General features: G+C 42.5%; 1 protein-coding gene across 1 annotated transcript in view; it reads right to left on the bottom strand.

The window, feature by feature from the left end:
• TRIM66 (tripartite motif containing 66) overlaps nt 1-22229 on the bottom strand; it is a 64097-nt gene that overhangs the window by 16548 nt on the left and 25320 nt on the right. Inside the window, exons 8-11 of the mRNA XM_054969990.1 lie at nt 18061-18986; nt 16428-16571; nt 3668-3940; nt 2737-2962 (exon numbers count right to left, since the gene is read on the bottom strand). Of these exons, the coding sequence (XP_054825965.1) occupies nt 2737-2962; nt 3668-3940; nt 16428-16571; nt 18061-18986 (1569 nt within the window). The remainder of the gene's footprint in view (nt 1-2736; nt 2963-3667; nt 3941-16427; nt 16572-18060; nt 18987-22229) is intronic.

The raw sequence follows: 22229 nt of genomic DNA, 5'->3' as shown, positions 1-22229 counted from the left end.
CCTGCCTTCCCCCACCCCCGCCAGTCAAGTAAGTGGTGGCAGGGGTAAAGGGTGGGAGCAAGAGATCACCCACCCCCAACAGGGGACTGGTAACCCTACACATAATACATCTTGATGCTGAACAAGTTACACACTTGTGTTGTTAAAACAGTGCCAGGGGTATATTTTTAAAAGGCCACATAAAGACATTACAAGTTATTTCTTCACATCATGAAAAGGTACTTGTCGCTCATGATGCTGAGGTTGTTTCATGTAAAAGAAATAAGGCATGAAGATGAATTGAAGTATATATGAATACTTAGTGAAAGTTATCACAGACCCCTCTCAAGTTTTCAAGAAGCTCAGGAGTGGAAGTGAGAAAGAAAACACACTGCTGGGTGGCAAGAAACTCGCCTCCCAGGATAACAATTGCCATCACCAGTCCCTCTTAAGCTTAGACACTGAGGAACAGAGTCTCTAATCCTTACAGGTGTTAATCAAGAAGTCAGCCCTTCAAGTTAGGATGCCTAAAGGCTGAGTTCCACAAAAACTATTATTTGGGGGCTGAAGCCAAATAGGCCAAAGTACTGAACTCAAATTGAAGCCCCCAGACCCAAATAACACCACAAAAGTATAATTAATACAATTTATTAAGAATTGTGCAGAAGAGTACAAATATGGAAATTGTGCTGCAAGTCTGGAAAGAAAATAATAAAACTAAATAACTATTCTAAAATACTATACAGGCTTTGGTTTCGTAATCCAGACCTCATCAGGTCAAACACAAAAGTCCAACAGAACTCCAAAGTCCAGGAACAAAAGGCTTGGAGCTGACATAGGGTTGCCAGGCCCCCTCAATCTCCCAGCAGGGGATTGGGGCCTGGCTCTTACCTTTGAGAAGGGGGGGAAGTGACATCATCACGCAGCCCTAGGAGTGCACCACGCTCCACAGGGGCTTGGGTTGGGGGCCGCTGTGGAGCGCAGGAATGCTCCTGCCCTCCACAGCAGCCCAAAACGAGCCCACGGATTGGGCCCGTTTTGAGGCGCTGCGGAGCGCAGGGAGCGCTCCGCAGCACCTTAAACAGGCCCGTTTTAGCATGAATCAGGCCCATTTTGAGCCACTGTGGAGTGCGGGAGCACTCCTGCACTCCACAGCGGCACAAAATGGGCCCAATCTGCATAAAAACTGGCCTGATCCTGGTGGCTGCTGTGCGTAGGAACACGCAGCACCACAGGGGAGCGCACATGGAAGGTGCGTGGCCCCCCGCTGGCCAGGTAAGTGGGGGTGGGGTGTGGGGGCAGGGGCAGGGGATCCCCCGCCCCCGCCGGGGGTCTGGCATCCCTAAGCTGACACCTAAACTGATTGCCAGATTCAGAGCTCAAGAATTTGGTTTCAATGCAGAAACAAATTAAGTCCAGCAATGTTGCCATTGACATCGCCAATAGATGCTTATTATAATATTATTACAAGAAAGAAAACTGATTATGTAAATTATGAATTTATGATGGATTAGCAAAGGAAAATAACATGCAAGAAATTCAAGTTCAAGGGGAAAACATATCATATTTGACATATTATTAAGCGGTACAACTTTCCAAAGTACAACAATCCAAAGAAGTTGGCCAACTAAGAGAGAAAACAGGGTTTGAACAACTAATCAGCAGGGATTCAAAAAAAATTATTAGGGAAAGTATATAAAATCCTATTGCAACAGATCAAAAACTGTATGATAAAATGGTTGCAAAGAAAATATTTTTATGAGTCAATGGAAAAATTTACAGATTAAATAAATTAAATTTACAGACTGTCAAATGTTAAGAGAGAATTGGTACAAAATGTAGAAAAGAGCAAGAGTCCAGTAGCATCTATAAGACTAACAAAATTTGTGGTGCTACCACAAATTACTTTATGTATTGTTTAGTATGTATTGCTATTTTTCTCTTATTGCTATTTTCCTTTTTTAATAAAATATATAGAAACTAAAAAAAAAAGATTGTGTGTAAGCAGGAAGCAAACCACAAACAGCTCATAACAAAAGGCCATGCTGCCCACAACATGACCTGATCCTGATTGACTGGGGCATTACTAAAACATGTGACCACGTCTCTCTACATCTGAAATAAGTTTGCAATCAGAGCAACTTACCCCTACCTGTGTTCCATCTTCTCATCTCTCTGGGAATTGCTAACTCAACATTTCAGTAAATTTCCAGAGGTTTCTCTTCTGCAGTCTGACTAGGCCCAAAAGCCTGAACCAAAGTTTTGAAAAGCCAAGAAACAGACTAAGAGAAAAAAAAGTAACTCCATAGAGTAACTCCATAGAGTTTTGTGGTGATTACCTCTCTGCTACATTTTCTGCTTTGGTACAAAAATGAAATTAGCCCCAATCCCCCAACTTTGGATCAATTGCTAAAGAAATTAGTGAGGTTCAAAGTGCCTGAATTCTTAACTTAAAATGAATAATCTTTAGGCTCATTCAAAACTAAACGAAAGCTCTAGATCTCTACTAAGAGGACTGCTATCCAATCAGACCTAAGCAATCATGCTAAAAAATTCTGTCCCATTTTTCATTAGGAAGTAGGTCCATAATGAATAGGAAACCATTTTGGAAATAAAAAATCAGTTCAGAATCAGTCTGTTAGTAAAAAGCACACATCATTTTATGTCAAAAGCAGAAAGTGTAACATCTACAGTGATCCTGAAATAGAAATCTAGATTATTCAGAAAGCCTGAAGAAGATAAAGAAAAGTCTGGTACCTTCAATATGTCTTGGTTGCTTTGGATTAGAGGGCTGTATGCAGGAAGAATTAGTGATACAGATGGAAGGGGAGACACATGGCTGAGTCTTCTTCACTGAAAGATTAATAGGCTCTTCCAGAATATTTTGCATAGGAAGAGATAACTCATTCCTGTCTTTTGACTCAGCTGCAGCAGAATTACTTCCAAGAGGGTAACTCACAGAGCCAAACTCTTCATTTTCCAGCTGGAGGGGAAATGACATTGAAATGCACAAACTGCTTTTTAATTTCAACCTTGACAAAATAATCATAACAGAAGCAGACAATGACATTTCTGGAGACTGTTACCCTGACTCAGAGAATCCCACATACACAATGATATGCATGCAAAGGCTGGAAATCCAAATAGGTGTTTTAGACATGCTCCATGAGACTTTTGTCTTTTCACTCTTTGAATCACAGACTAAAATGTGATATTGTAAACAACTTTGGAACCCTCAGCCTGCCACTTCTTAAGAGGGTCATATGTGGCACAAATGTTGTCTGTTCAAGAAACACAAGTTCAACATTTAGATGTTTTAGACGTTTGGAACCAGTTGTATAATTCTCTAAAGGCAGGTTACTGCACACATTTCTGTTTGCCTCCATTTGATACCAACGGATAGCAATTGGGTGCAAAAAAAGCACATAGGCAGCCTCTGAGGCCTGCACAAAAGAAGCCAAATCAGCAGCATGAGTAACCTCCAATCTAATTGCTATAGGCTACAATCCACGAGGGCATTTATTCTGCATAGGACATTGAAATTAATGGGATTTGCACAAAAGCATAACCATTGTCACATGGGATGCGCTGAAGACCAAAAATGAGAGCAGAATAGTGCTGTACCACATTATGAGGGGTGACCATTTAAACAAATTTCCTGCCAGTGTGATATAGCTACAATTCTTACCTTGCACACTGCACTCCCCAGGGACATGCTACCTGTTGCTAAGTGGTCCATATTCTCAGAGCTCAAGTCATTTGCAGTTCTGTCCATAGCCAGGCTGAAACTTGGTGCAGCTTCCAATTGCATATCAGTGACATGTGGCATACTTTGGGACAGGCCAGATGTTACAGTAGAGACATCTTGTGTCTGTGGATCAGCTGACCTGGATACCCTTGTTGAAGATAACTCCATTTCTAAAGCATTAGATAAGCCCACAATATTCAGTGAACCGGAACGCTGAAAAAGAAGACAACATGTAGTTCAGTGTATATGGAAATGTGCATCTTCAGATAGCGAGGTCCTCATAGTTCAGTTGTGTTTGCAATGCCATGAGACTTTATTTTAATGACCTTTTAATGACTTTATGATATTTTGGTTAGTTGCATATCACTTTAGAAACTTTTCAGAAGAATGAGGAAAGCGAGAAATGAATGAAGGAAAATAATAATTTTCTCATGATGTGTACCAGTTACTCTTGTGTAGCAGTGTGGTACCTGTTGTGAGAAAAAGGGGCTAAAACCCCCTAAAAGGCTGCTGGTGGGGGGGAGGAACCCATCTGGGCTCCACAACTCCCCCTCAGTTGGCCGCTCAGGGTGCCTCTTACCAAGACAATAGGCTATGCAGACTAAATACCCTAGCTGTCCCTTATCTAAAGAAAGTGCACTCTGTACAAAATGGAATGATGCTTAACTAAAACCTAAAAGTTTATTGAATATATATCAGAGGTTATAATGCAAACCACAGAAAAATAAAACAGCTTAACACTAAGACTTAAGAAATATATATATAGGTTAAAGGCTTTAAGACTAAATGTACCAAGACACTATTTGTTCCTCCTCCCTCCTGAATCGAAAGCTTTCGGGCTACCCCACCAATAGCTGGGGAAACTCCTGGAAGTTTCCCTGCCAGTTGGCAGTGCAGCAGATGAATGGGCTTTCGGCTCCTACTTTTATGGACCAAAGTCGGGATGTTTTGAAAACAAGACTACTATCAGTAGATCCATCCTGTGCCTTCCCAAGGATCAAGTGGGCCACTAAATCTAAAACATCCTTTACAAGTCAGAGAAAGGAATTTCACACTTTGCAAGCCCAGGCTCCGTCCTTCGGGACCGCCTCTCCCCATATGTTCCCCGGAGATCACTTCGATCAGCTAATAATCAGTTGCTGATGGTTTCTGGCCCCAGGGAGGTCCATCTGGCCTCTACCAGAGCCAGGGCCTTTTCAGTCCTGGCTCCAATCCGGTGGAACTCTCTGTCTGAGGAGACCAGGGCCCGGCGGGATTTGTTATCTTTCCGTAGGGCCTGCAAGATGGAGATGTCCCACCAGGCACTTGGTGAGGGCTACGCTGTCCTCTTGCCGGCCATACCACTGAAGACCATCAACCACCCATGCAGGAGCTCATAAAGTGTGGCACATACTTATATTCGCCATCTGAGAAATTTTATTTCACATGGATAATGTTTTTAAATGTTTATTTATAATGTTTTTATTGTTTTAAACTGTATGTCATAAATTGTATGTTGTTACACTGCCCTGAGCCCTTCCAACGGGGAGGGTGGTCTAGAAATGTAATAAATAAAATAAAATAAATAAATAAAACAAGATAATGATGACCTAAAGCCCATCTATCTAAATGCTCTGCTGTGATTTAGAGGCAAGGCAAAAGACCTTGCATACTCCTTAGCGCCAATCTGTGCTAATTAACTTAGTGTTCTCCCCCTCTTCCAGGGAAATGAAACTCTGGCTAGCCTTCAGGGGTTTTTACAGAAACAAAAGTTAAGGGCTTCCCCCTGAAACCTTTAGGAGTTTTTCTCACAGAGCCTGAGCTGAATCCATGTTACTAATGGCCTGGTCTCAGAACCAAACTCTAAAAAAAAATCCTACCACAGTACCTAATTCTGAAGTATCTTGTCTAGTTAACTATACACTGCAGGAAGCAATGAAGCTTAGCCTCATGGTCATGAAAGCCTTTCTCAATTGCATTTGTGCCATTCCACAAAATGCTATTCTGAAGTCCACCCCAAAATACCACATATCCATTTTCTGACTACTTGTAATAATGTGCAAAGCCAACCTCAGTTTCAAGGTCCTTCCATACAGGACGTTAGAAAGATTACATTCTACAGAGAAGCATGCATTTGTTTTCCCTTAGTAATACTCCAGTTACAAGAAGGATATGAAAGGAGCATAATAAACTGCACCAGTCAGTATAAAACATTCATTGGGGGTGGGGAGGGAGGCCATCAAATTGCCATATGTTTCTCTCTGAAGGCAAAAGTTAATTCATCAGTTATTTTACTGATGAAGAAACATGATCATTCAATAAAAAAATATATACATGTCTATATTAAAGCTCACAGTAAGAAGTTGACATATTCTATGCTTTGATCCACAGAGCTGCTGTCAAGAGTGAAGTGAACAATGCACAGGGAGCAAGGCTCATTAAGATCCTATTAATTCTGTCTCTAAAATAATAATTCCCTTTGCCATTAACGGGCGGCAGTGGGGGGAGAACTCTTCTCCCCTAGTGGCTTGTGTGGTGCTAGATAAGGTGTAATGATTTTTTATATATATGTAGTGGATCAAAACGGCCTAAAAAGCACAATTGTCTTAAGATTTCTTTCTCTGAACACAGCAAACACAGCTGTATGGGTATCTACTTATTTATTAAAATATTGCAGCTGAAACAGTCCACATGGCAGCTATCCCTCTACAAGGGAGCCTGAAAGGAGACATTAGTAATGTCAAAATGCCTTATAGTGAAGAAGGGTTAGTGAAACAGCATCATGAGCCAGATCAGCCTCCTCTTGCAACCTAATGCTGCTTTTAAGCTGAGAGAGAGAGAGAGAGAATGCAAGAGGTCTACAGAATTCTGTTCAGGGAACTCCCACCTCTTTGTCTGGTGTGGTCCGACTCCTTAGGTGCAGCAGCAATCTAGGGATGATGATATTGGCAGTTTTGCACCCCTAGTCATCAACTTTGTCTAAGAACATTTCCACTATAACGCTGAGGCTACCCCTTCTTTTGCGGGTCTTGCCGTTGTGCTTTTAACAGCAGCCTCATCATCAGCAATTGAGCTGATGGGACTTATTTCTGTCATTTCAAGCGATTCCTGGCATGGAGATATGTGTCATTTCTGCATGCCAGGCTGCCATTTAAGGCAGTAAAATATATAAAGTGCTACTTTCAGTAATGAAAACGGACTAATAAATAACATGCTCCAATCAGAGTTACAGATGTAGCCCCAAAGGCTCCATGCTGACATGCACTACGAACCCCAGAGGAAGGTGGAGATGCAAATGCCTACCTTGATTTAAGTCCTGGTTTAGGATTTTAAGACTATGCCCATTCTTTACAATTGGAAAGAAATTACTGAGAGCAAATGGCTGCAAAGTAAAGCAGGCTGCTCTGAAGTGGAGCAATCCCCCTGGCAGCTCATTATGCTGCAAGGTTAAACAAATGCACTGACTCACAGGCAGTGAATGGGAGGTAACTCAGAGTGCACTCACCACTTCCACAAGCATTCCCACCATTTTGCTTGGCTTGCCCAGCAATTGTGCAGCTGCCCCAAAGCCCTTCCATTCCTGGCAAGGGGGAAGGGGGAGTGGAATCAGCTCCAGTCTCTTTAACATTTCATCCCAAGAAAATGGAGATGGTTTTTAAAGAGTGAGGAGGGGGGGGGGGAAGCCAGGAGAAGGAGCAGCAGCCGCATCTATTATTTATCATCCTTTTCAGGTCAAAGAAATAAGCTTGGCTAAGCTAAAAGACACTATGAAATACTCCTGAAGTGCTGCTATCCTCCCTCCCAAATGGTCTCATTTATCAGCTAATGTTCTAGAAACCTTGGAGGCTATCAGGAGTTCAAAGGACCTGATCCTTATTTCAGCTGATCTACCTGCCTATACCAATAGAGAAACATCTATACAGTGTTGCCATACTGCAATGGTCTGTCACATCTATGCTGTAACCCCAAACACTGTACAGATTACACTGCAGTCTGAAGTGGTTAGAAAGGTATAACTCTGTTTAGGATTGCACTAAGGGTTGCTATCTGAACTTGTAAAACACCAATTGCTTAGTACAAATACAAAAACATGAATATAAAAACCCATTAGCAAGCATAAAGCAGCCAAATTGGACACTGCTGCTGAAGGGCATTTGGATCTAAGCACTCTTTCCTAGCATATTGTCAGTAGCACTGTGAAATATTTGTCCACTTTGCGCTATCTAAGAGGCAATCTTGTTAGGTAGGGTCCCCACATTAGGGCCAGAGGGCTGTTTTATTGACTTCAGTAGATGGAAACCTGGCTTTTCTATGATGCAATATGTCTCCATCTTCCTAAGCAAACATTTAGCAGCAGAGCAAGTTTTAGGATTGGATCCTAAGGCCCCATGATGATTAACTATGTTATTTACGGAAGCTAGAAGTGGGAATGCTCACAGCTGTGGTACAGAAACCATGATGTTCCAGAATGTTGTAAATCTCACCTCGCATTTTACAAAATAGTGGGTTTCTAGGCCACTTGGGCAAATTTTAGACTCCTTAAAACATGAGAGCAGTTTCTGCTAAAGACTCAGAAACTGTCTGTGTAGAAGTTCAGTGGGCATTGAGTGTGTATGGGGTGGGGTGAGGGATTCCACACAATCCTATTGACATGCCATCACAGCTCCTGTTGCCCAGTCCTATGGCTTGCCAGAAAATTGTCTCATCCTTATTTTCTCTCTTCTCTCCTAGGGTTGGATCCAGCAGAGGATTTCTGCAGATGGAAGGGGAGAGGTGATTTTCACTGGCTCCCCTCCCCACCCATGCTGTTCCTGGAGGGAAGGTTGGTCCCCTTTCATCCGGAAACAGCATGGGGACAGCCTTTGGGGACATAGTGGAAACAGGAAATCACATTCTACAGGTGGAAATCCTTTGAGTCCTTGGAAATTTCCAGTAGATCCAAGCCCCAATCTGGTGATCCAAATTCTGCACAATAAGCTAAAAAAGTAAACCAAATGGAACGGAGATGTCAAAGGTAGAGCACAAGTATTGCACCAAGTTTCATGCACAGTCCTTGGCATCTTTGGATACAAGATTCATTTTGGCAAGGTTAAGGGAAGGAACTCTCTGGCAGAATGCTTAGATCATTTAGAATGCTGTATATAGTACTACTATATAAAGTCCATCAATCTGAATCAATGGGCATCACCTATTTTAAAAAAAAACACATATTCAGCTAAGATTAACATACACAGATTTATTTAGATGTGATCAGTTATCCCAGTTCTTCCAAAGAAAGAATAAGAATCGGCTCTGATGACAGAAATTAGCAAAAGGTGATTGAGTAATACAGAATACAGGGGGGGAAATGAAACTTTGTGTTAAAACTATCATACACACTGCTTATGACAACATTACTACAATAACTAGACAAATACCTTGACATAAAAATACTCTTTCTAAAATAAAATACTGCTACAGGAAATAATATTATTCTACTATTACTAAGCTGTCCGCCCAATTACAGCGTGAATACATCTTACTTAGACAGTTATAAAGGCATAGGGGAGGGAATACTAAGTTAGACATCTGTTGATGTTTTCTTGTCTCTCTGGCAATTATTTCAATTAGTGGTAAAGGCTATGAAAACAAGACACCTTTACAAAAATGTAAGCAATTTTCTTAGCCTGAAATATATTTGTTATTATGGTTTATCTATATATATAAAGATAAGTGCCCTGACCAGGGCTTTTTTTCTTCTGGAATGCTCTGGAAGGGTGTTCTGGCACCTCTCATGTGTGGTGGCCCCGTCCTCTGGAGATCAGAGATCAGTTTCCCTGGAGCAAATGGCTTAAGGTAAGCATGCTCCTGAGAGGGGGGAGAAGCACACGCAGTGGGAGATGGGGGGATGGCCTGGAATGGGCCACTGTCCAACGGGGGAGCATTCCCCACCCAGCAGTGGCCTGATCCAGGCTGAATCAAGCCCAATCCTGGCCATTTCTGGCCCATTTTGGCCCAAAACAGCCAGGATTGGGCCCAAAATGGCCAGGATTGGGGCACTGCCAGGTGAGGGTGTGCACTCCCATGTGGCAGCAGCCTATTCCAGTCTGATTCAGGCCTGATCCTGGCCATTTCATCCCAATTTGGGCCCTAAATGGCCAAGGTCAAGCCTGAAACAGCCAGGATCGGGCTGCTGCTGGGCGGGGCTCTCCCATGCAGCAGCAGCCTATTCCAGCCATTACTCTGGCCATTTTGGGCCTGTTTTGGCCCAATTTGGGCCCCAAATGGTGAGGATCAGGCCCCAAATGCCCAAAATTGGGCTACTGCCAGGCAGGGGAGTGCTCTCTCATGTGGCAACAGCCTGTTCCAGGCTAATTCACACCCAATCCTGGCCATATCCGGCCCATTTCAGCCCAATTTGGGCTCTAAATGACCAGGATTGGGCCTGAAATGGCCAGGATCAGGCCGCTGCCGGGCAGGGGAGTGCTCTCCCATGCAGTAACAGCCTGTTTCAGGCCCGCTTCTGGCTGTTTTGGGCTCCTTTTGGCTCAATTTGGGCCCTAAAAGGCAAGGATTGGGCCCAAAACAGCCAGGATCAGGCTGCTGCGAGGTGGGGGAAGTGCTCTCCCATGCGGCAGCAGTCCAATTCAGGCCCAATCGTGGCAGTTTCAGGCCCATTTGGGCCTCATTTGGGCCCTAAAATTCCAAGATTGGGGTCAAAAAGGCCAGGATCGGGCCGCTGCCAGGTGGGGAAGTGCTCTCTCATGCAACAGCAGCCCATTCCAGGCCAATTCAGGCCCAATCCTCGCCGTTTCAGGCCAGATTCAGCCCAACTTGGACCCGAAATGGCCTGGTTTGGGTCGCTGCTGGGCAGGGAAGTGCTCCCTCACACTGCAGCAGCCCATTCAGGCTCAATCGAGGCCAAATTCAGCCTGATCTGGCCCAAATTGGGCCCCCGTGGAGCACGGGAGCGCTCCTGGGGTGGTCACAGCCTGTGAAATGATGTCACTTCCCAGAAGTGACGAAATCGTGCAGTCCCGGGAACGCGCAAGCACTGTGTGTGCACACACGTGCATATAGTAACAGGGCTGCCACCTCGTCCCAGGAGTTGCCCCAGGTGAGAGTTCCACCACTTCTTTCCCCAGAAAAAAGCCCTGACTCATCAACGGCCAGCCCAAACCCCTGGACCTAGAAACATGAAATTTGGGGAGAATGTTCCTTTCATGACTGTTAGAACACAGAGGTCATTTGCATATGAGGCCTTATTGGTCCTCACCCCCCCCCATTCTAAACAGTCTGAAGTTGCTATTGGGAGTCATTAAATGTGTCCTGAAGTCAAATGCATTTCCCAGTCTTCCCCTCAAAGTTCACTAGGGTTGCCAATCTCCCTGTGGGGCCTGGCTTTCCTATGTAGCTGGCAGGCTCCTGCTTACTTGCACCCCCCTCTGATTGGCCAGCTGTGGAACTCTGTGTTCTGATGTCAAAATCAGGTAATGGAAACTGCAGATAGTTGAAGAAAGATGGAACAAGACTCCCTCCTGGCTTCCTGGCCCACAAACTTCTCCTCAAAGTGGGGGCTCCAGTGATGCTGCTCTGGAACCTCAACCCACCCAAACGCTGCAATGGCACCAGACTGCAAGTGAAAGCCCTCCACAGGAACGTCATTGAGGCCACATTGTTCACCGGCACTGCTCGAGGGGAGTCGGTGTTCCTACCACGCACACCACTCATACCATCAGATAACCCCTTCAAGTACAAAAGACTGCAGTTCCCCCTCAAAGTATGCTTTGCCTATGACAATCACCAAGTCCCAGGGGCAGACACTGAAGGTGGCAGAATTGATTTGAGGGAGGATTGCTTCTCACATGGGTAGTTCTACGTGGCCTACTCCAGAGTGAACTCACCCAGCAACCTGGTGATCCTAACACCTGAGGGGAAAACCACCAATGTGGTCTACAAAGAGGTCCCTCAGTAGAAAAAAAACCCTTGTATGTATTTTTCACTTTATTTACTGCACTAGTATCTTTTCCTTTTAAAATCTCTTCAATAAATGTTACATTTCTAAATTCACTTCATCGGTTTTCAGCATCAACATGCTTCACTTTATTCAAACAGCTTTGTGAAGCTCAGGCACTATCCTATTATACTATAAAACCAACTTGAAAAAAACACACAAACCCAAAAGTGTTACATACCCATAAGTATTATAACTGGATTTAAAGTAGTTAAATACCGTAGCGAAGCATGGGCATCAAGCTAGTTATATATATATTAAATTGCTTGCAGAGACATGAAACGCACGGCCACGTAGTGGTGATCTTGGGGTCATTCGGCGCATCCTATTCCCCACAAATACTAAGTTGTTTGCCTGCCTATCACCACTGCTATGCATGGAGCCTCTCCATCACCTCACCAAGAACACTGATGTACCTCTTGGATTCCCCACACATATATACACCTGGATCCTGTATTTTGCACACCATACTCTTCGTTCAGATTAATAGTTCATTGAATTTCCTCCACAAAGTTTGTTCCTGGGTAAATAAATTCATTGCTCCAAATTCATTGCTATTGTAATTGCATTGTAGCATGGGGTTACACAAATGTCACAGCCATCCTTTTGTGGTCTTTGGGCATCCCAGCTCTCTCTCTTCCTTATGAGAGTCTGTCCTCTCCCTTGCAATATAGCTCCTGTACAGAACCTTTTTAGCCAGATTTTGTCAAAGGAGGCAAACAGAAGCAGGGCTGTACTGCCCTCTGTTGGACAAGGATAGAACATCTGAGCATTATTGTGACAGTCACTTGCACCTTATCACGCAACAGCCTAAAATAAATGTGTGGGTAACATTTTCAGCAGCTCTTCAGAATTTACACCTGAGTTCTGGAATCTAAACTACTGGAGACAAACACATACACCCCTTTTAACTTTTTACCATGAATGCTTGGCAAGTTTTCAAAGAACATACAATATAAGAAAGAAAAGTACTGACAAACAACAAAAGTAAGACAAAAATACAGAGTAAATACACAGCAACAAAAATTGGTTTCCAAATACATAAATAATGATTGAACTTTTATTTAAAAGATTGTCAAGGCTACGTTGACGCTGAGGGCTCTACAAGGTATGGCAAGGGAAAGGAGACATGATAACTCAGCATAAGTAACCATCTCATCTTGGGAATATGATTATGAGCTGGTAAGGAGGTCACATGTATGACCAGAATCAAGCAACCATTGCATTACTATTGTCACTGGATGACCTGCTTTTTATAACTGTTTCGAATGACATTATACATTTGTCATATCACAGAACTTGTCCAGCCACTGCAGTTTGGTAAGATAGACAGTGTTGTAGTTAACTTATTTTAGACTCAGGGCTTAATTATCTCAAAGAGTCCTGATAATGTATACTTCAAATGCAAGACTCCAATCTCCTTTTGGGCCCCTGCTGTTGGTCCCCTGAGCAATACTCCAAACTTCTCCCCAAAGTTCATCCCTGATGGCAACATTGAGCACAGAGAAGGTACTATCCATTCCTGGTGACACACAATTGTTTCAGAAGTTCTTTGTAACAAAAAACAGAGTTGCTATGTTCAGAACAGTCACTAAACATGCTTTCTGGGTGATGATTTGGTACTAAATAGTTCAGGAAAAACCCACAACCAGTCCAACTGTTAGACACTTTCCTCATAAGCAAAATAATATTTCAATTTGTCTACAGCTCTTCTAGCAGACCTAACTACAGTTTGTATGAATTAATTCGTGCTTTGCTGGAATAACATGCAATCTTGCTAAGAACTGAACTTGGAAGACCTTAACATTGCTGCTAACAGAAGAAACAGTGAACAACGTCTAGAAGTCTTGTCAAATTTGTTCATGTAAAATTCCCTCTAGGATGTTTTCCCAGTATCAGAAGACATCATCTTCAAAAGTAAGGAGAGAATGATCCAGTAGATGGTAGAAAACAAGAGCTTCGGAGGATAGTGTACACATTCCAAATAGGATTGAGAAAATATTAGTATCCCGCATGGTATTTGATATGCAGTTAATTGTAGAAGTGGCATATTTTCATTTATTGCTGTATAGGAAGTGATAACGGCTCATTTTTCTTTAAAAGTCTCTAATAGGAAAAAGAGTTTTGTCAGCCAGCAAGTCCATCATCTGATGCCCTGCTGTTTCCATGGAGGAAGCTTCTTCGTGTTCTTCCAAGTAGCAAATCCTGGGTGGTGCACAACAAGCATCAAATAGAACAGATCAAGATTCAACGTTTTTCTCCAATGGTCCCAAGTGAGTTGAGTTCCTTTAATGAGGATGAGCTTGAATATGTATTTAGGAATATCTGTATGATAATTCCAGATCAGGATACCCAATGTTTGGTAGTATGCTTTTCTGTTGGTGTCTGATGTTCTGAGGAGGGTTGCAAGCATCTGGCTAAGAACTGCAGCTGAGCGATTGCAAAATACAAGTCCAGGTTTGGAACTACAAAACTTCCTTTAACCACAGGTCTATTGCGTTCAGAATGATTTAGCATGGTTTATTTCCTGCTCAAATAAAGTCAGAAAGCAGTGTGTGCTGTTTTACAAGAGGTTGTAGTAACAGAGAGAGTAGAATAATTTGAAATAACAAGACATCCTAGACAAGACAATTCATATGCATTGCAACTCTTCTTGAGATCACAAGATTAGCAGTAGTGCACTGATGTCTTGCAGTTATGAGAGGATCGCTTTTACACATCCTTGTGGACCTAACTTTAAAGTTGTCAGTAGATAAAGTTTATGTAGATCAGAAAGTGAAGGGACAATAAGATTCCAAAGTGAAGCTGTGGCTTGATGGGCCAAGAAAAACTATTTATACAGTTTTCAAAAGTACCTCAAAGTGGCTAACACAAGAAATATACAAATCAGAAAAAGCAAATAAAAGGGACCTTACTGTCCCACCCTCCGTCTCCTGCTGGCCACTAATGGAGTTCAAGATGGGAGGGCCAAGTGTCTTCTGGGTCAGGCAGACTGATGGAGAGGGATAATTTCTCAATGGGAAAGAATGAAAGAAATGGGTATCTCCAGGAGACAAGTTTACACTTACTGTATCTGATGATAGCTAATTTTATATCTAGGGCAATGAATTCTGAAGAAGCTGACACTTTCTGGAAAGCGTCATCAGGAAAATGTCACCTTTTATGTCCATGGATTCCTGATGGATAATCTGGGGGACTATGTATTCCATGTATGCATGGCATACAGCAGTGGAGAGAAGGAAAATCCTTTCTGTGTTCTATTTGGAGATGGAAGGGATCAGAGTAAAAGCTATTTATTGATTCTAGTTTATGAGGATGCCTGAGAAGCCCTGAAAATCTTCTGGAGAGCAGATACTTGAGGTGGATACTTGAGGTATGGCTATTTGATGTAATCTAACTCTTTCTCCGCATCAAGGACCAAGAGGTCTTTGTCTACTCTCACTACATATATAAGGTTACTTTGTCCATGAGATGTCATCATAGGATGAATCTCATTTGCCCAATGTGGATTTGTTGGGCAATGATGGTTTTCACACAGTTCATTAAGGTAACTAGACACCTTAACTTAAGGATATTGGACAGAAGGAGGAGGCATATCTGAGTCCTTGCCTGTTTCTTCCATCCACCTTTTGTACTAGCATCAAACAATTATGCAAAAAATGTCTCGGTGTTTTGCTAAAAGAATAATTGGGTACAAATATAACTAATTTACAAGTACTTTCCTTGTTGCATTTATTTCTTGAGTTCTTTAGCTGGCAAAGACCATGGCCTGCATCAAAAAAGCAATGCAAGAATCTCCATATAATGAGACTTCCTTGAAGGTCCGTTCTGGACACAACACCCATACCACCTGGCAAGCTGCTCCTGAAACGTGGAAGACCTTTGAGAACAGACTACATATAAAGAAAATTTTAGATTATAGCCTTCAGAGTTGTTTAAGTATGGACTTCTCAGCTTGTTGCATACATTCCTAGGAATATATTCTAAGCATCTGCTGGAGCTCTCTATCTCTGTTTTGCAGGGATTTTCAGTTTTCACTCCTCCAGGCTCAACCACTCAGCCAGAAAGAATTGAACCTAATAGTTCCAGCACTGTGAGTGGCAATGAAGAGCTACTGAACATACTCAGAAAGCTTCTCTCCTCTGTTTCTGAGAACCCAGCTGGAACTTCAAGCTTGACTTTCTTCTGTCCCCAAACCTTACTATTGCTGATTTTCCTCTCCATGTCATCACAAATAAAGTCAGGGGAAAGGTAAGAGATGAGAAACCAACAGCAGGGAAAAGTGGTCAAGGTGGAGAATTGGTGGGGAGTTCCTGAATAAGCCCAGTTTTTCCAGCCGTTGATAGAACTCTCAGCAAAAGGCAGAACTTTTTTTGAGAATTATCTGAAAGAACTAATTAAACAAGGCACATTCCCAATTTCAAAGGGCATTTTACCCATGAGGCCTAGAGTGCCCCATCACTCAGTTTGTAATGAAACTTAATATTCATACCAAATGCCTTTCCCATGTTCTTCTACACTAGCAAAATCAGACATACACAGATAGTGCATATGGGCAATTCACTTGGTTCCAAAGATATGGACCACTATAAAGAAAACCCGCAAGGATGAAATGTTAACATATTTATCAAACATATTCTTATTCTTAAATAGACAGAGAAGGACAAGCAGTCTTCCAAGTGCCATGTACATCTAAAGATGTATTCTGCTTTAAAAAAAACTGTATACCTTTCTCACTCGATTCAAAGGGTTCTCTGGGGAATGAATGCGGACAACAGCTTCTTCTAATGGCTGTGACACAGGCGGGATCACACTTCTGTCCAGGGGAAGAACTGACTTCTGACTTTCAGGCTCAGTGGAATCTTCACCAACCTATAATAAAGGAATAAGCAGCATACTCATTAATCCCAACAAAGTCTCTCTGGGAAAAAATGTTATAACATGAAAACCTCATGCAAAGCAACACCCTTACTTTAGTGTGAGAGAGAGGGAGGGAGGGAGCAGAATGCAGCAGCTCATTTTTAACAGGCTAGCCAGAGAGATTACATGGTATCTGCAGAAGTGAGCTGTGGCTCACAAAAGCTCCTCCCCTACCACAAATGTTGTTAGTCTTATAGGTGCTACTGGACTTCTGCTCTTTGCTATAGAGATTACAATAAATATGGCTGCCTCTAGGTCACTGAATCCAGTTCAAGGTGTGATTTATTAATTTTAAAGCTTCAGGAGGGCTGCTAGATTCTGGCTTACTATGGTTGGAATTACAGCACTGGAATGCACTTCACATGGGACTGCCTTTGAAAACTGTTCAAAAACTTCAGTTGGTCCAAAACGTGGCAACCAGGTGATTGTCAGAGATACAGGGATCATGCCGTCCCTGTGTTGAAAGATCTGTCCTGGCTGCTCATGTTTCCAGTGCAGATCCCTAAATGGCTTGGGGCCAGGGTACTTGAAGGCCACCTTCTCCTCTATTGTCCAGCCCACCAGTTAAATCTTCTTTTCAACCCTGATCTGTGTACTCCTGCCTGCAGAGGCAAGGAAAGTGGCAAACAGGCAAGAGATTTCAGGGGTGGCACCTTGCTCCTGAGACTCACATAGGACCTATCTTACTTTCTTTTAGACACAGAGCCAAAACATTTATAATCACCAAAACATTTTAACTAAGGGGTTCTTTTGGAGTGTTTTATGGTCTACTCCTAGCTCAAGGTCTGGTCTACTAATACCATTTTAGACTATTCTGTTTGTTTTATGTCCTGGCTCTTTTAATTGTCTTGGCATGTTTTACTTGATCTGTTTGTATTTATTTATTCTACTGGGTGGGCTAGTTTTGACTGAATGACGTGCTTTACTGAATTGTTTTATCGTATTGACTCATTTTCTTTTATTGTTGCAAGCCACCTTGAGCAGGTCTAGAGAGGCAGCATATGCATTTCCTAAAGAAATAAATTAAGTGTGCTAGATTTAGAACTCATCTTTGTTGCTTCATATTTAGACATCCATAGGAGCATAAGAGAAACCTTTAGCACTAAAGCTCTCCCCTCAAGTCTCAGCATCTGAGCCTCAAAGCAGGTAGCAATGCTATGGATGCAGGTTTCCATCAACATCAAAGTGTGCATCTGACCAGCTCAGTAGAGCCAGGATTAGCAATAAGACACATACCTGCGTCTGCACCTCTTGCTTGTGTTAAAATCTGTTTGTAACTGTCATTAAAATATAAGGCACTTCTTAAAATGGGCAAAAGTATAATAGTGTTTCACACAGAGACATTCTTCATCTGTGCCTTAAACGTTCTACAATAATACACACATCTCCTGTTATTTAAAAATGGAGATTATTAATAAGAGGAAAAGACCAGCATTCTCACTTGTTGTGATTCCTCTTGGCTTTGTGCCTGCGCTGGAGCTGGTTGCCTCACAATGTAGTTTATCTGGCCCACAATGGTTTGCTGTACATGCTGTGGTGGCTTGGCCTGATTCAGCTGCAGGCTTGGTTGCTGAGCCTGGAGGAGAAGCTCCAAATCTTTCTTCATTTCTTCCAGTTCAAACTGGTGGTGCATGATGTCCAGACTCTGCTGTATCACTTGCTCATGAGCTTTCTCATTCTGGCCAGTTGTGGGTGGTGGCTGTGGGGAGAGTTGCTGCAGTGGGGGTGCATGCTCCTGTGGCTGTGGCACATTATTCACTTTCACCTTCTGGACAGGGCCAAGCTGAACTTGCACAGTTGGTGCCTGTAGAGGAGACTGTGCAGGCACTTGTTGGGGATGGCCAGCCTGGCCTTGGGGAACCTCCTGTGATGGGTGTGGATAAACTGGGTGTGTCACCTGATGAATGGCTTGCTCTTGCACATGCTTCCCCATCCTGGTAGATATGCTCTCATGATCCTGGTGAGATTTTGCCTCTAAACAAGGTGGCATTGTTTTCATGGGGCGAGCTGTGCACCTCTGCTCTCTTTCATGCTGCTGCAGGCTGTACTGCAAAGGGAAATGCTGCTGCTGCTGCTGGTGCTGCTGCATCTCTGGAGGCTGCCGGAAAGTCTGAGGGTGGCTCATGGTCTGATGAGGTAATTGTCCTTTGTTCATGTGTGGGATGTTAAGGCAGTGGGTACAGCATACTGGTGTAGGGCAGTGAACAGGAGTATGAAACTGATGGGATGGACTATTGACAGGTTCGTGGTGCGGCGCTGGTGACTGATGTCCATGATGGTGGTACAAAGACGGCTGCATTCCTTGCATACTTCCATAGGCTGGTACCTCAGAGTGAAGTAGTTGTCCCCCTTCCATTGACAAGTGACCTGTAAAGAGCAAGCAAGGCCAAAACAGTGATGGGCAGCATCAGAAAGGTTGCAGGGAAATAACTCAGAGGAAGAATCTTCTGCAAGGAGCTGCAAGCCTGTTTTATTGCGTTCAATGTGTTTTTTTGCCCCTTCAGGGGCTCCTCTCCTCATCTGATATTCTTGTACAGAGTGAAGCATGGCCCTTCTGAACTGACTGTATACAATGTTTTACTTCATGCAAAGATTTCATAGAAGGAGAATTGACACTGAAAATGCGTTGGAACCATGAAACAGATTGATGGAACTGTTTCTTAGCCAAAAGCAAGTGAAATAACTTGATTTAATGATATTTTCATTTTTCGTAGGTAAAGATATAAAGGTTTCCAGAGCATAAAATTGACTTGTGAAATGATTTTCTTTTCCAAGAGATTTGATCAATCCTTCTGGAATTAGTATGCTTACAAAAATTAAAAGGCTTTAACTTCCTACCCTGCTTATTTTCCACCTCATTCCCAGTCTCATTCTCTGGATTACCTTTGAAATTATAGTTCTGTGAAAGTGTAAGAGATGTGACAAAAGATTCTCCAAACTCACAGAAAACTTGCAAGAGTTAACTAAACTACTTCTAAAACTGATTTCTATTCATGTGTGCTCTAAAACACATATTTCCTTTGGTATGCTTACACTTAAAATGTAGATGAGTTTAATTGTCATGACTTCATCCAAAGTATCCTGACAATTTGGGAGAAGGTACTGAGAATTCAGTTAAGACTAGAGATGGGCACGAACAGCAATATGAACAAAAAAAAGCCACGAACAGCCCAATCTGCTGTTCGCGAACAAGCTGTTCGTGAGGCCCCATTCTAAATGAACAGGTGGTTGTTGCAAGCCTTGTTCACTGCTGTTCGTTGCTGTTTGTCAAACCAGACAAGTCTGGCACCTGCAATCAATCCCCTTGGCAACTTAGGCAGGGATTGTCTGAACTCTGTCTGAACTCCTGCTGTTGCCCTGGAAACTCCAATCTAAGCCCAATTTAGCTTGACAGGCAGGTCTTCCTTTCGAGTTTCAAATTTGTTACAAGGGAGCAAAGAGCAGGGGGGAGGGGGGCTCCCAGCTCTGGCTTAGTTTGCAGACAGTGGAGAGGAAGAGAGTTACTGTTGGCATTTTGATAGACAGAGTGCATTGGAGCTTGAATTTTCTTTGTGTGTGGTGGAATAGGGATCTATCCCTTCAAGTTCCAGGGCTGCTGCCAGGCTCTGGGGCCAAGCTATTATTTATTATTGGTACCTTTCCTGGTGCCTGCTCAGGTCAGGTTTTGGGGAGTGGTGCAGTCGGGATCTTGACTTGGATGATGGCTGGAGGAGAGCCTGCTGGCCCCCACAAACAGCCAACCATGAACATGTTTGTGAACAGGGCCACGTTCGTGGTTGTTCATGAGTCCCTGTTCGTGGATGGCAATGAACAACGAACATCATGTTCAGGTTTTTTTCTGTTCGTGCCCATCTCTAGTTAACCCCCACCCCCTAATAAAAGTACGATTCGGGTCTAGTAGTACCTTAAAGACCAAGACCTTAAAGACTTTAAAGTGCTACTGGATCAAATCTTACTTTTCTACTACAGACTAACATGGTTACCCACCTGAAACTAATATAGTTCCCAAAGTTTCTTATGCAGCAGGAATGACTGCCAAGACAATTTACTTCTTTACTGTAGGTGCATTTGTTCTTAAGAGTTCCTGTACTTGGCCACAAAGCTCACTATGTGATCTGGTGCTGACCAATCTGTCTCTCGGTCTAACCTTCTTTACAGTTATGAGAATAAAACAGAGAGGAGAACTGTGTATACCACTGTGAACTCCTTAGAAGAAGGACAAACTTTAACAATGTAATAGCCTGCTAGGTAGACAGATGGGGTGATATCCTACCTTAGGCTGCTGGAGAACATCCACCACTTTAAGGAGACTTCTTCCAACTTGTGGCTTTTCCTTGAGAGCAAGAGCCACTTAAGGTAGAGAAAGGCTCCTTAAGCTGGAGGGAGGCTTCAAATTTGCTGAACAAAGAGGTTAGATATAGGCCGTTGGATATAGGTATTACTTATCCCCTACTCCCATCCACCAGTACTATCACAGAGCATAACTACAAAAGGAATTTTGTCTTGTTCAAAATATTGCTTCTCTTTCCCCACAACTTTATCCTTTGCCTGATCCATATTGTTGTCAAATATTCCTTATTTGGATAACATCCCTATTTTAAGAGTACAAATATGTCCCAGAAGATAAACTTTACATGTTCAATCACTTCTGAAGTAAAAGTTCAAGCTAGTAGAGAAGGGTCACCTTACAGCCTAAAAACACTGTTTCCCTAATCTCAGATGCATAGCATCAGACTGACTGCAATTATTTAATGATGAAGAAAATGCACATTCTTAAGGCAAGTCACTTTTATTACTGAACTACATGGAGCATTTGATCCTATTTGGGGAAAAGATAGCCTTTCTGTGCAGGGTCAGATATTTAAATTTGCACATAATTGAATGGATTAATATTTGCAATAGTAAGGGAGGAAGGATTGCTCTAGGAAAATAGTAAACATTCATCAATCAAGTCCCAGAGAAAGATGTGCAAAAACTGCTCTACATCAGTCAACCATCCAACAGGCAACCCATCAGTGCTACTGTTAAAATTCAATCCTGCAATCCTAGTATTTTTTTAATGCTACATTTCTCCAAACCTCCAAAGAAGGTGATTTAATTGGTGTGTTCCTACCAACATTTGGAAATCATGAGTATAAATCTACCTAAAGAAATTTTTATTTGCTATTAAATGTTCTTATCCTCTTTTATTCTCATAAAAAAGCAATAATTACTTTCTACAAAGAAGTTTGTGGCGTTTCATAATAACTTTTCACTTCTCAAAGCCAATTAGGTGTTATTATTTCACGCAGTACTTTATCAAAATAACCTCACTTTTTATAGAAACACAGTAACTAAATATATTCCCCACTCTGTGCACCACTGTCTTAATGATATGCTTGCATACAATTCATGGGAAAAGGTATTCATCCTGTGGATTCATTCATTATTCAGCACATGATGAAATCTCAGAACGTATGCTGTAACAACAGGGCTGCCACACCCTTATGACTCCATCTCAAATATAAGGAATAATGTAATATGGGCAAAATAAAATGGAAAGAACTCCGGCCTAGAATGCCTCCCTTTCTCAGTCTGCTTTTTAATACTGGCATGCTTTTTCATGTGATC

This window comes from Eublepharis macularius, chromosome 2, assembly GCF_028583425.1.
Source record: "Eublepharis macularius isolate TG4126 chromosome 2, MPM_Emac_v1.0, whole genome shotgun sequence".
In the NCBI taxonomy this organism is placed as follows: Eukaryota; Metazoa; Chordata; class Lepidosauria; order Squamata; family Eublepharidae; genus Eublepharis; species Eublepharis macularius.
Note: the sequence above shows the minus strand (reverse complement) of the source record. Positions and strands in the feature narration are given on the sequence as shown.